Here is a 15204-nt window from a genome sequence, read left to right as displayed (position 1 = left end):
TATTGGAGAGGTAAGGTGAGTGAAGCAATATCTTTTATTGGACCAACTTCTGTTGATGAAAGAGACAAGCTTCTTTCTTCAGACCTGAAGAAGAGCTCTACGTAGCTAAAATGCGTGTCTTTTTCACAACAGAAGTTAGTCCAATAAAAGATATTACCTCACCCACGTTGTCTCCCTCATATCCTGGGACCAACACAGTTATAACTCCACTTTAAAAATATTGTACCAACACCTAATATAACTATGTAACTGGAGAAGTGCTAACATGGTAAGTTCAAAATACACTGAGATGAAGTTTAGTATCAGGGGGTAGCCGTGTTAGTCTGTATCTACAAAAACAACAAGGAGTCTGGTGGCACCTTAAAGACTAACAGATTTATTTGGGCATAAGCTTTCGAAGAAGTGAGGTTTTTACTCACGAAAGCTTATGCCCAAATAAATCTGTTAGTCTTTAAGGTGCCACCAGACTCCTTGTTGTTTTTGAGATGAAGTTTGACTACATTATACAAATATTTTATACTGGAAGTTGGTTTTGAATCTGAAAAGCAACTAATTCTGAGATACTTCTTTGCTGAGCTCTGAAATCATAACTAACATTGCTGAGGTGACCAGAGATGCCAATCCAGAGTGGTTAAAGAAATGTTATAATTCCCACTAACTGTACAGTCGCACCTTAATAAAGGTCACATGCGTCACATGCGTCTGACAAAGTGGGTATTCAACCACGAAAGCTTATGCTCCAATACGTCTGTTAATCTATAAGGTGCCACAGGACTCTTTGTTGCTTTTTACAGATCCAGACTAACACGGCTACCCCTCTGTTACCTTAATAAAAGTATTCAGGCTCACTTTGTCACAGCAAATACTGAAGAAGGTGACACCCAGCATTCTTTACTACCTCTGCATGTCCTTTGAAATTTATGAGAACAGTCTTCCCTTTCTTGCGGACTTCCAACATATCAAAAAGTTTCTTTGATTTCTCTCTCACTAAGGACAATTCAGTATGCAGGGCTCTGTCAGTGAAGAAATTACTTACCTATAACTGGAAGTTCTTCAAGATGTGTGGTCCCTATCTGTATTTCACTGAGGATTATATGCATTTGACACGTGTCTGGAGCCAGAGATTTTTAAAAAGGTAGTGTCTGTTGGTCCACATATGCACCCTAGCTCCACCTCATAGTTTCATCTGAGGTGACAAAGGGTGAGGCGGGACTCACTATCTTGCAGAAGTAATAGCTACTAGAAAGGCAATCTTCATGGGGAGAAGAGAGAGAGAGCATGAGGCCAGAGGCTCAAAGGGTGACTTCGTTAACATTGTGAGGACAAAGTTGAGGTCCCATTGGGGAGCAATGGGCTGAACAGAAGGATAGGTTCATAGGAAGCCCTTCCAAAATCCTGATAGTCAAGGGAGTGAGTAAAGGAATGTCCTTCGAGCAGGGGGGTGGAAGGTACTGACAGCAGCCATGTGCACCCTGATGGAGTTGAGAGCAAAGCCAGATGTCTTTAGGGAGAGGATATAGTCCAAAAGAGGAGGAATATCTACATCCTCAGGGGCTAGACCCTTCCACTGAGCCCAGGAGGTGAAACACTTCCATTTGGCCCTATAGGATCACCTTCTGGACTCCTCTCCGTTATTTGAGAAGAGTCTTGTACTGCTGATGAACACTCCTGCTCTAATGAAGGTGCTCATCCAAAAAACAGGCTCTGAGGTGAAGAGTCTGGGAATCGGGATGCCCGATCCATCCACCTTGTTGCATGAGGAGTTTTGGGAAAGGTGGCAGCAGAAGTGGGGAGCATGCTGACATGCTGAGAACAAGGGAAAACCAGAACTGGTAAGGCCAGAATGGGGCAATCAGAATGACCGTTGCTCTTTTCCATCTGATCTTGTGTAGGACTCATGGCAGGAGCGGCAGGGAGGAAAGGTGTAATTGAGCTATCTGACCAGCAAAGGACTAGTGCGTCACCGTGGGAAAGGGCACCAAGTCCCCCAGAGCAGCACAGGGTGCATTTGCTGTTGGCACAGGAGGCAAAGAGGTCCCTGGCTGGAGTCTCCCAGCAGTCGAAAATGCTAGCGACCAGTGTCGTGGAGCTCCCATTCGTGGTCAGTCACAAACTTTCTGCGGAGTCCCAGGAAGGTATGCCGCTGGTAACAGGATCTTGTGGGCAAAGCCAGTCCCAAAGGTGAATTGCTTCTGCACAAAGCACAGGCAACCTTGTGCCCCCTTGTCTGTTGATGTAATAGACGGTGGTGGTGTCATGGGAACAGGTTCTATCACTCGCCTTTGCAGCAGGGAGTCTACCTCTAGGGTGAGGATACGGTCGTGAGAGTGGTCCCTGAAGTTAGGCCCGGGCGAGGGATAAGGATGAGGTAGCATTTTGAATTCGATCATATAGCCATATCGAATGACATCCAGGATCCACTTGTCCGTTATTGCACTCCAAGGTGGTAAAAAGAGTGATAGGCACCCCCCAAAGGGAGTGAGTCGGGTGCACGGCATGAGGCAGGGTGGTTGGCGGCTCTCTAATTGCACTCATAAATAGCACTTCTGGGAAGACTGGGTATGAGATGCAGAAGGTTGTGATGATGAACCTGAGGGACGGGGTCACTGGGTTTTCTGCTGTTTGCAAGGAAGCTCATAGGGCCACTAGAGGAATAATTGGGAAACTCTAAATTGCTGCTTTAGAGTCAGGTAGAACTTGCACTTGGGTGCCAGTGTGTAGAAACCCAGTGATTGCACAGTGGCTCTGGAATCCTTGAGGGAATGAAGGGAATCATCAGTCTTCTGGTTGAAGAGATGAGACTCATCGAAAGGGAGGTCCTCTATGGTGGTCTGGACTTCCCTCAGGAAACCTGACAAATGCAGCCATAATTCCCTTTGCATGATGATCCCTGTAGCCATCATGCCTAAAGAAGTGTCTGACGCGTCCACCACAGCCTGCAGTGTTGTCCTCGCAACCAGCTTCCTCTCATCCAGGATAGCCTGGAATCGGGCTTGATCCGCTGGGGCAGTTTGTCTGTGAAGTATGCCATTTTGCTATAGATAAGGAAGTCGTAGTTTGCAAATAGAGCCAGGTAATTTGAAATGCGAAACTGGCAGAGAAGAAAACCTTGTGACCCCCAAGGTCCAGGCATTTGCCCTCTTTATCCACTGGGGTGGAACGTGAGTGTTGCTGATGGGCCCACTCCATTGCTGCCTGAAAGATGAGAGAATTGGGTGGCAGGTGACAGAAAAAAAAACTCAGGCCCCACTGGAGGTACATACTACACCTCTACCCCGATATAACGCTGTCCTCGGGAGCCAAAAAATCTTACCGCGTTATAGGTGAAACCGCATTATATCAAACTTGCTTTGATCCACCTGAGTGCGCAGCCCTGCCCCCCTGGAGCGCTGCTTTACCGCGTTGTATCCGAATTCGTGTTATATCGGGTCGCGTTATATCAGGGTAGAGGTGTACCTTTTCTCTACCTCTTTGGGGGTGGGTGTGCAGGTAGCTGGAGTGTGCCAGACAGTCCGGGCCGGTTGAAGAATTGATTGGTAGGGCCACTCTGGCTGGTGCAGAGGCAGTAACATCTCAAGGAATTGGTGAGGCTTGTCTTGCACTTCCTCCAGTGGAATATGGAGGGCATCAGCCACCCTACATAACAGTTCTTGGAATTGACGGTAGTCATCTGGGAGCAAGGAGGAAATCAAAGAACCACGGTTTCCAGCGATGATGAGAGGAAGTGCTCCAGTTCTGGCAGAAGCATCTAAGTCGGACTAAGGGGTGCATCCTCCAAAAGTTGTTCAGAATGCCTTCTCGAGGATGGCTGAAGTGGCGAGAGTGGAGACTCCTTACAAGTGGGAACATGGATACTGCAACCACAACCACCGAGTACGGCCAGCCTGGTTCAGTATTTTGAATTATTTTAACTTGAGCATATGTAGCATGTGCAACCTTCTTCTGTACTTGCAAGCAGGGCCGACAAGAGGAGGGGGGAAGCCGATACAAATTACTGGGGCCCAGCGGTCCGGAAGGGGGCCCGGCTTCCCCCCCCACTCTCGTCGGCCCTGTTTAGCCGATCCGCCCTTGCTGGGGGGCCTGAAATTTTTTTTTCACCGGGGCCCGAACCCGCTCTCGGCGGCCCTGCTTGCAAGTCTTTGCTCTCCATAGCCATGTGGGCTGAATACAATAAATTTAATAGGATTACAGCATAGGTGTTGGAACTAGGGGTACTGGGGATGTGGCAACACCCCCTGGCTTGAAGTGGTTTCCATCATATATAGAATTTACAGTTTGATTCAATGGCTCTCAGCATCCCCACTATGCAAATTATTCCAGCACCCCTGTACTACAGACTAGTATAAATAAAAAGCACAAAACTAAAGTTAATGACATCACAATAGGAAATAAACATTTAGCTGCCAGTTACTACACATAATTGAACATAAAATATAAAATCTGCTCTTTTGTTGAACTACAGTAACAGGAAAATTTCTAATGTTCTCCAGCACAGTAGTAAGAAAATAAATATTTTGACAGATACCTGGCTTGAATAAGACATCCCTTCCCAATAACCATTGCCTCTGCAGGCAGATCTATTGTTGTGAAAAGAACATCAGGAACCTTTTGTTTTCTGCAGTTGTAACAGTATGTGAGATGAGCAGGGAATGGCATGTTCAGTTCATCATATGGTATGTGGCAAAATCCACAACCTGGAGGTGAAGTTTCTTCTATCCTAAAAGTACATTTAGGAAAAGTATATTTAAAACATCTGTGCATCATCTTAACACGAAATACAATGTGCATGTGCGTATAAAATTGGCCTATACATACAACTACATAAGCCACACATATGGAGTCAAATTCTGTTCTACTACATCTGTGCAACAGGTTAATAGGATTGCACCAATGTAACAGAGCAGAATTAGGTCACAAGCTATTCTCTAAAATGATACATATAGTATCTGTGCAGCTTACCAGTTATCCAGGGATCAAAAAACGACAGCATAAAATGGCCAGTGGTTATATTAGCCTAAGATATTATTGCAATAGTTTTAAGATCTAATTCTTGCTAGCTGGGTGTAGTCTGTGGAATATCACACCTTTACAAAGGACTCTGCTGGGTAAATACATATCAAATCTCTTACATGGACTATGTTTGAATAACCTTTACAAAATTAAGCAGCAGAAATTAAACATGCCAGTCATCCTACTGGAGAACAGTATAATACAGATAGTCATTAAAAAGGGAAAGACCCATAGAGAATTTCCCAAGCTACTGTATTAAGAAAAACTCACTATTCACTTAACTGAAAAAAAAATATCTAGGCAGAATTGTTGCAAAAACACATGGAAGACTATAAACAATATAGTCTGAACAAATTACGATTTTGTAACATACTATGTAAGAGCCTCATTGTAAAATGTTGTCCTGCACAGTAATTTTTCTTCTCAAAGAACTCTGAGTAAAATTTTCAAAATAACTTAAGTGACTTAGGAACCTAAGTCCCATTGACTTTAAAAGAGATTTGGGCACTAAGGAGCCTAAGTCATTTTTGAAAATGAGACAGACTTTCTGTACATATTTCACATTTGGTTGCTTTATTATCAGTCAGCTTTTATTACTGAAAATAAATGTGATTCTCCCTTTAAACAACACATTCAGCAAGCTTATAAAATATATTATGATCAAAAACTGAATTTTTATTTTGTTTTAACATTAAAAACTTGACATTTCTTTAGATGTCAGTAGGGGAAGGAGAGGTTGAACAAGTGTATTAAATGTTCTGTTGGGACAGAAAAAAAGAAAAGGAAAGGTTTGTTTGTTTGTTTGTTTAAAGGGGTTAAAACTGCAGTTTCAAAGAACTGATCAACAAGTAGTATTTGCAGGGAAAGATAATACTCAGTCTCTTCCTAATGAAATGAAAAAAGAAAAAGCTAAATATTGAGATAAAATTGTATCACTTCACTATGATACACTGTATATTTTGGACTGTACTAATCCCTAAGGATATATGACTATTATTCCAGTGAAGATACTGAAAAAGTCCTATTGACATGCAATAGTTTGTATATCTTGACTGCCCTCAAATAATTATTTTGCAAGCCCCTCTCTCTCTCTCTAAAAAAAAACCAAAGCAAACAAAAAACAGAGGTCAAACAGCCAACAATTTGTGTTAGTTGGCCAATTCATTTTTTTTCTTTTCCATCAACCTTTATGATTTTGTTTATAATCTTCAGTTTAAACATTCATTTTTAAATGCTTGTCTTATTCACTTTTGTTTTACACTCAAAGGTATTTTATTTTCTATACAGCCATTGAACATAACAAAGACAATGGTCCACATACTATAGCCAAACCAAGATTTGGCTTATACAAATTATCATATAACTGTCACTTTTTTGTAGTGTGCTACAAAGGTAAGAAAGATACGTGAAGAGTGGCAAAGAAAAAGACTGAGTTATAATTCTGTGGTTAGTAGTCAAACATGTTACCTTATTCAGACTGTTAGAAATAAAAACAGAAAATCTAATTTGGTGCAGAGTTCCATTACTTCTGTTGTTGTTGTTAGTGAAAATCAGTAAAGTGGTTGGTCCCGCATCCTGCACTGTAACACTGTAACCTACCCTAATAGAGAAGAACTATCTTGGTTCTGAGGAAAAAAATCAACCTCTCCCTTCTCTGACCCTATGGAAAAGAAGCCAGGCTGCCATGACAACCTTTGTTCCAAACAGCCTTCCATGGTGCCATCCTGGAGAAACCTAGGGTTCAGTACAGCTGCTGTGCCAGACGCGGACAAAATACAGACCTCTTCACTATAAAAAGAAAAGAATTACAAAGAAGTGAATTTCTGATATGGTGTTAAATATCCTTTTTTTAAAGCCATACATTTAAAAAGCTTGTTCAAAAGCCACAGTGAATTAAATGTAACCGTTAACCCTTGTGGAATCATGGTACCAGTAATAACAATACCTAGCAGATTAACCAATTAATCCACACAAATAGTCTTGTGAGGTATTATGCCCATTTTAAATGGAGAGAAATGGATGCAGATAGATTAAAGAGACATGCCCAAAGCTACAAAGAGAAAATCAACTTAGGAGGTGGAATTTGAAAACAGGAATTCCTGGTTTCCACTTCTGTTCTCAGCCCACTAGATTACCCAGGAAATACAGATTTAAGAAAGCTTTTGGATTCTACAGATTAGAGTGCCTGGGAATGTTGCAGACAAGGTGTAGCTGTTTACCAAAGTTAAGTGTGGAAGCTGAAAACCCCATCACCTGATATCACTCATTGTCAAAATGAAGTTACAAAGCAATACTGACAAGTTGCTTCTTGGTAACTCAGGGGACAAAAGCAAAAAATAAGTAAAATTTTAAAGTATGAACAGCAACTAGTGTGTTACATCTAAGTAATATACTCTATTATTGGTTTAAAAGTTAAACAGTTATCAAAGACCACACAACATTTATTGTCTGTACAATTTTACAAATGTTAGACAGTGAACCAAGCCTATAAGGGTAAACACTAAATCAAACACATTATGCTGAAAAACAAAAAGATACCCTTCATCCTTTCTTAGACTGAGAAATCTGTCTTATTTACCTGTAACTCTTCCTAATTTATTTTATTTACCTGTATTTCCTCCTCCTGACCCCCCCCCTTTCCCCCACAGATACAGCATGTCTGGCAGGCCAATACTGTAAATACTCAAGTCCTTCCTGTTTAAGGCATGGAATCAGGTTGAAATGAAAATCAGCAGGGGACCCCTATTTAATTCTTCCACCATCAGTGAAGTAATGTCAACTCAAAGTCCTACCAACAATTCAAAGTGTAAAATATACTATTAACTGATTTATGAATTTATGAATAAATTTATGAATTTATAAATAAATAGTATGTTCCTGTCCCATCCTAAAACAAAATTAAGTATTAACAAAGAAAATATAAGGGAACTGAACTACTCACATTATTTATCGGAAGACTAATCAAGATGAACAGATTTTCATTTTCACTACAAGCCCTACTTTACCACAGCATAGAGAACTTTGCTTCCAAAGGCTGAATTTGAAGAAAAGGAAAACTTGTGAAAGTTAAAGATGTTCATTTCTTCAGCCAGCACACTAGTCCCCTTAGCATACCATGGACCTGGTGGAAACTGCCATGATGCTTTCAGATTGTCCATGTCTGCTCATCTTATATACTGCAGCGATGCATCCTGTTACCCATCTTGTGAAGGTGCTCTTTGGATGCCTTCTTCCTTTTGCAGCTTGCCATTGTCACTGCAAATAGAGCCTGATTTTCCATCTGGTTTTGTTCTTTAAGGGCAAAATCTTAACATTGCTTATTCCTTCGGGTGACTAGGATGGGATCAAATGGATGGTAGGATTACTTCTTGAGATCTGTGCATCACCAGCAGGAAAATCTAAGGACAACTTTATCCTTATAAAGATAAAATATAGTTCAGGTGTCAGCAACCTTTCAGAAGTGGTGTGCCAAGTCTTCATTTATTCACTCTAATTTAAGGTTTTGCGTGCTAGTAATACATTTTAACGTTTTTAGAAGGTCTCTTTCTATAGGTCTATAATATATAACTAAACTATTGTTGTATGTAAAGTAAATAAGGTTTTTAAAATGTTTAAGAAGCTTCACTTAAAATTAAATTAAAATGCAGAGCCCCCTGGACCGGTGGCCAGGACCCGGGCAGTGAGAGTGCCACTCAAAATCAGCTCGTGTGCCATCGGTTGCCCACCCCTGATATAGTTCCTCTGTGGAGGGGATACTTAGTTCCAAGATCATCATAGCTGAGGCAAAAGCTATTTGGAAGGTCAACTTAAGAGCCAAAACATAGAAAGATAGTTCAAATAGACCATTGAGAAGAGTTTGTCAAACAATGCTGCAACTCCACATTAGACATAGATGAATAGGCAGGCTACAGAAGCACTGAAGCAACCTTCAAAACCTTAAGCCAAAAAGGATGTCAAAACATCACAAATATTTTGATATTACTGGGGCTTGGGTCCATATTCAGGCTTTAAAAAAAACAAAAAAAACAACAACAACTAACAGTAGAACTGTGGTGTTTACTTGAGTTGGGGGGGGAAAAGAAAAAACCTCAGCACAAGTTCTCATCTAAAAGTGCTCTTTTCCGTGCAACTTTTAATAAAGATGTTCAAACTTAGTCTAGCATTGAAAAATTCTTGTCAAATATCTTTATTCTCTGACCTAGTAATTGAACTGAAGTGAAAATTCAGACCCTGATGTTCTGAGGAGGTGAAAGTTTCAATTCTAGTCATCCCAAGTTCCTAGTTATCCAATTGAAAACCTCCACTTCGAGACTCTATTCTTCCTTGTTTTAGTTTTGTCACTTAGCTCTTACATTTAGGATCCCTTTCAAATGTACTTTTATTTAGATGTTTGGTTCTGCCATACTGAATAACACTTGAGCCATCTCCATGGGTGCTTTGCTCCTATTCCTTTCCTGCCTGCCCAATGATACTGCTTTAACAATGTGTGGAATTACTAATATGTTTGTCTTGGACTAGGAAGACCACCTGAAACTGAGCCGGACAAGGGAGTCCCTGGTGCTTGAATGTCTATGTAACCTATCAAAGGGGTAGCCGTGTTAGTCTGGATCTGTAAAAGCAGCAAAGAGTCCTGTGGCACCTTATAGACTAACAGACGTATAGGAGCATGAGCTTTCGTGGGTGAATACCCACTTCTTCGGATGCATGTAGTGGAAATTTCCACTACATGCATCCGAAGAAGTGTGTATTCACCCACGAAAGCTCATGCTCCTATACGTCTGTTAGTCTATAAGGTGCCACAGGACTCTTTGCTGCTTTTATGTAACCTATGTAGACCTCTCAGCCCATCAAGCTCACATGTATCTGGTAATTTTCCTTCTGTGGTATTATGAAGGTGATGCCAATCATCAGCTCTTTCTGATTTTCCTTGGGAGAAAGTGAGTCTCTTCTACTTGATCTCTGTAACGGATTCCACTTGAATATCCTAGTATTTGGCTGATAGCAGGATTTCTGTTCAGGGTTGCTTTCTGGAGCTGTAGATGTGACCTTCTGTGGACTAGACAGCCTGGAAGTAGATACAAGGATTCCATATTGTTCTCCCCAAGGTTGTGATAAATCACAAATACAGAAGGTAGGTGAGATATTCTTACCCTTCAAAGTGTGGGATAGGTCAGTGCAGTTCTGGCTTCTAGCTGAGATGGCTATATGTTGTTATATTTTCAAATAAATAGGGCTACTCTGTTTCTGTGTCCCTTGAATTCCAGATGGATGGAGACAGCCTAGCATAGCTATTGGAGCCATAACAGTTGAACCTAACTTCTCCCTATGGCTCAATGTCTGAGAGGCCCACCTGTCTTTGCCATTTGGGGGAACATGTTAGACTTGTGGAATGAAGACACTACTATGACCAGTTTAATGTCTTTGTCCAGGAAAGTGCTGCTACTGTATCACAGGAGTGGAAAAATGCAATCCCTCAAATTTTAGCCCAAAAGGCTATACACATTATTTTCTCCGTGTGGTACTGGAGGAGAAAAATCATGGTCAGTACGTCCCAAAGAGAGATTCAGGACAGGAACACTCAGCCTGCAGTACTCCAGCTCTGGGAGGCAAGATTATCTGGCTCAATTTACGATCAATCCCTAGAGAAGGACCCCCTGCTTCCATGCCTTAAAAGTGTCTGTTTTACTTCTGAACTATCAATCATTCCTTGACAATAAAGTGTAACTATAAAACATATTTAAGTAAAATGTCCAGGCATTCTGGCAGATAAAGTTTAGTGAACTTGAGAATTAGACAAGTTAATGTTAACTGTCAAAAGCAAATACGTAGATTAAAGACTAGCAGCAGCATGCTAAGGAATAGTTATGACAATGGCTACAGAATTAATTCTGAAAAACATGTGAAGACACAGCTGTTTATCCCCAGTTTGAAACTTAAGATGAAAGATGTTTTAGTAAACCCTTCAAAGCTGGTATGCTACACACTATCAACATCTGTCTTGCGCTCTCTATCCCCATTTTTAATCCTTAGAAGATGGTACAGAATTATTTTCTATGGCATTTAGAAAATCAAATCATCATGATTTACCAAATGCTAGTTGATTCACTGTAGCCCACTACAGCATGACAACCCAATGCCTTGGCATGGGATTTTATCTCTTGTCTGATTTCTGCCCACCACGCATCTCGTGTCTCTGGTTCATCTGAAAGACAAAGTATAAATCAGTTCACTATTCTGCAGCACATCAATTTAAAATAGTATGTGATTAAACTTTAAACTGTCTATTAAATGCTGTTTTTAAATTCTTAAATTTGTTGTAATAGACTTGCAACCTTGAATTTTTCCCCCTACTTATTTTGTCCTTTTCCCAATTAGCAAACAATATTTCTTCTTTATGTTGTTTATTGAACAAAAGCAAACATGGCTGTGTTTCATTTATTTCCTTGTTTCTCACCAGTAAAAATAGGATTTGTTATATTAGCTGTGTTCTTTTGCTGTCCCTGCAGCAGCAGAAACCAAAATGTTGTAGCCTCTGCTCCAAATTTTACCCACTCGAAGGTCACATTGTTAACTTGCCAAAAGCCTGAGGGCTGCATGTAATTTGCATAAAGTGATGTAGATTTTAGGTACCCTCATCTTTAATACAGAGCTGCAGGTTGTGAAAACAAATTATTGTATTTTATCTTGCTGCAAGCAGATTTATCTCTTTTGAACACATCTCCATATTAAAGAGTATGTCACAGGCCAACACAAAGATTTGGAGTCCACATCTCATCTGCATTTTCAGTATCTCTGTGCTAAGGAAAGTGGGTATGTTTAAAACTTTTATTTCTCAAAAACTATTTATTTAGAATCCAGATGTTATTAACCAGATTAATTTTATAATCTATACCGGGGTCGGGCAACCTTTCAGAAGTGATGTGCCGAGTCTTCATTTATTCACTCTAATTTAAGGTTTTGCGTGCCAGTAATACATTTTAACATTTTTAGAAGGTCTCGTTCTATAAGTCTATAATATATAACTAAACTATTGTTGTATGTAAAGTAAATAAGGTTTTTAAAATGTTTAAGAAGCTTCATTTAAAATTAAATTAAAATGCAGAGCCCCCCAGACCGGTGGCCAGGACCCGGGCAGTGTGAGTGCCACTGAAAATCAGCTCGTGTGCTGCCTTTGGCACGCAAGTCATAGGTTGCCTACCCCTGATCTATACGGTAAGGTCAAAGAATTTAAAAAAATTACCAACTACACTTCCTGAATACTTCTTACATTAGACAATCAAATGCAGTAATAAATGTTACCAAAAAGCTTTTGAGTAACATTCACTTACTTTAAACAGCAAAATAATTACTTTTTAAACAAAGACTCTAATCCTGCAAACCCTCTACATGTGGAATCAATAGGAGTTCTGATGGAGGTTCTGCAAGATTGGTCCCGGTTCTTTCAAGAGCGCATTGCTATGTCTGCAGCACCTATAACTAGAAATGATTTAAATTTTTGATAAACAAAATATGATTAATAAATCACTAAATACACAGATGCTGCATAGGAATCTGCCTACGTGGACCCTTATGATTACAGAGTCCCACTGAAGTCAATGAAACTTTGCACAGGCACAAGCACCTGCCTATACAGATTTCTTTGCAGGATTAGGGCCCAAAATACCAGTTCCAAAATCTGAGCCATACTGGGATCTGGCCAGGTAAATGCTCTACTACAAGTGCAGCACGGTGAATCTTTGTATATATGGTATGCAATACCCATACATCACATATTAGGCCCATGATTGGACTGAGATTCAACATAAATGCACAAAGTTAAAAAGGCAGCTGTTTGGAAATTTGTGAATTAGGTCCAAAATACTATTGTGCAAAAAGAACAGGAGTACTTGTGGCACCTTAGAGACTAACAAATTTAGTTAGTCTCTAAGGTGCCACAAGTGAGTCCTGTTCTTTTTGCGGATACAGACTAACACGGCTGCTACTCTGAAACCTGTTATTGTACAAAACGTATTCATTTTAAAATACACTTCAGCTTTTGTTTTAGAATCGGACTTTTGCAGATCTAAAATAGAAACTAACACTTATTTCTTCTATAACAAAAGCTTCAAAGGATATTTCTGGGGGGAAAATACTGTATATTTTGCTGAGGCTTGTATCATGCTCTCCAATTATTCCTGACTTTTAACACCTGCACCCATAGCATAGTAACAACTCTGCAGCCTTCCTCAGAGGAAAGAAAAATGTTAAACAGCAAAAAATTAAATACAGGAAAATCTTATAGTGAAAAGAGAGAGAGAGAGAGAGAGAGAGTAAGTAAATGTGTGTGTGTGTGTAAAATAAATATATATTATACACACACACAAATTTCACTCTTCATCGGAATTAACTACAGTCAGAACTGCAATTTACATGCTGAAGGAATTTGTTACTTTCACTGACAATGATATACCAAGTTTCATTACACCTAGTTTACTATGAGCAGGTTCCATTGTGTTTACTAATAAAAACCGACATACTGTTCTTAGTGTATTTATCTTTAGAATCATAGAAGTGAATACACTGGTTATACACTTTCAGTGACATCAATGTAAGCTTTTTATGCTCTCACTAGTGGGAATGTTATGTCATTATTTAAAGCTATTTTGACTGCAAGTTTGAACACAGAAAATCTGGCCCACACTGAGGAATTGCACTCAAACCCTCAATGAGGTCCCATGCTTTTCACCTGTCTGAAGCTGGGAACACTAGAGAGGTAGTCCTTTCAAACTCTAGGGAAAGTGCTACAAATGCCAGCCAAATGGGAGGCAGATGTAGAAGAAAAAGCAACAAACACATTCTGAAGGGTGCCATCCCTAACTCTCTCTGGCTTGAGGGATATTCACAGTGATGCAAGTGCCAAAAGTAGTAAAAATCTCAGGAGGGACCCCTCTACCTAAACCCAATCAAGACAAGTAATTCAATTATTAATGTGTATGTCTATTACATAACTAAGTTTAGTAATTTTGTAGTTTATAACAAGTCAAAAGCCCAGTGCAACTAAAGCACTTACATTAGCTACTCACTATACTTCCTGATCAGTTAGAGTGGGCAACAGGTATCTAGCTAGACTCATTTGATGAAACAGTCCTCCAATACATTATGACTTTGCAAGAGAAACATTTGCCCCCCCCAAAAAAAGGGAAGGGGCGGGGGGAGTGCAGCTAGAATCTCATGATCCTAGTATGTTTCTTTTTGCAGCTCTGCATAAAGACTTGGATACAAAAGGACCTACTAGTATGCTGATCAGTTTCCCTCTGCAGCCTTAAGTATGGAAAGTGTTACAGTTTGGCAGCTACTGCTGCTGCTTACTCTCAGACAAAAAAAGTGCAAAAAAGGGGGGGAGGGGAGGTGGAAACAGAAAGTATTGAACAGTCAGGAGAAAAAAAACAAACAGGGAAAGAAAAAGGTGAGAAGAAAAAAGAGCAATACAAATGCAACCAGTAAGGTGACGCAAACAAGGATGGGGTGGGAGTAAAACCAAAAGAGAAGGAAGTGGACAAAGAGAACCAGGAAAAGCAGAAATAATGACAGGTCCCCACATTGGTACCACACATCATTTCCCCCCACTGAGATTTTGGGCATGTGGATTACAACATTTAGGAGTGAGCTTCCTAAAAGATTACAAGACAATTTTTCCACTCACTTCACCTTAAAATACTGTATATTATATGGGAGGAGGATGCAGTCTCAGCACCGAGAGACTCACAGCTATTTCTTTTATCTGTGGAGTGCTCAGATAACATTTTACCACTTATTCTTTCCCCAGATTCTGGTCAACATGTCAGGAATAGTAAGATGTAAAGTAAAAGCACTATTAATCCACAGTAATATAATAGGCCTGATCACACTCTCATTAAAGTCAAAGCTTTTTTCCCCATTACAGACAATGGGAAACAGGACCAGGCCCAATACCATTGATAAAAGTCAACCAATTGCCATTGCACAAGATTAAAAAGAAATCCCACAGGAGCCACGTTTGTCAACAAGTGCATATGAATGAAGAGATCTTTTTATGTCTTTTAAATGTAGGGCTAATTTTTTTTCAAAATGTGGTAAGATAATGTGAACCAAGATAATTTATATAGTTGTAAATATATAAAATACTATGTATTAACATTTAATATACACAAACTTACCTTTGCATATTAAATACAA

At 39.9% G+C, this 15204-nt stretch overlaps 1 protein-coding gene across 1 annotated transcript in view; it reads right to left on the bottom strand.

The window, feature by feature from the left end:
• C2CD5 (C2 calcium dependent domain containing 5) overlaps positions 1–15204 on the bottom strand; it is a 112803-nt gene that overhangs the window by 35211 nt on the left and 62388 nt on the right. The window contains exons 13-15 of the mRNA XM_065397787.1: positions 11098–11212; positions 6610–6798; positions 4526–4717 (exon numbers count right to left, since the gene is read on the bottom strand). Of these exons, the coding sequence (XP_065253859.1) occupies positions 4526–4717; positions 6610–6798; positions 11098–11212 (496 nt within the window). The remainder of the gene's footprint in view (positions 1–4525; positions 4718–6609; positions 6799–11097; positions 11213–15204) is intronic.

The sequence above is a fragment of the Emys orbicularis genome, chromosome 1 (assembly GCF_028017835.1).
Source record: "Emys orbicularis isolate rEmyOrb1 chromosome 1, rEmyOrb1.hap1, whole genome shotgun sequence".
In the NCBI taxonomy this organism is placed as follows: domain Eukaryota; kingdom Metazoa; phylum Chordata; order Testudines; family Emydidae; genus Emys; species Emys orbicularis.
The sequence above is the reverse complement of the archived record's forward strand: the minus strand, read 5'-3'. Positions and strand labels throughout refer to the sequence as shown.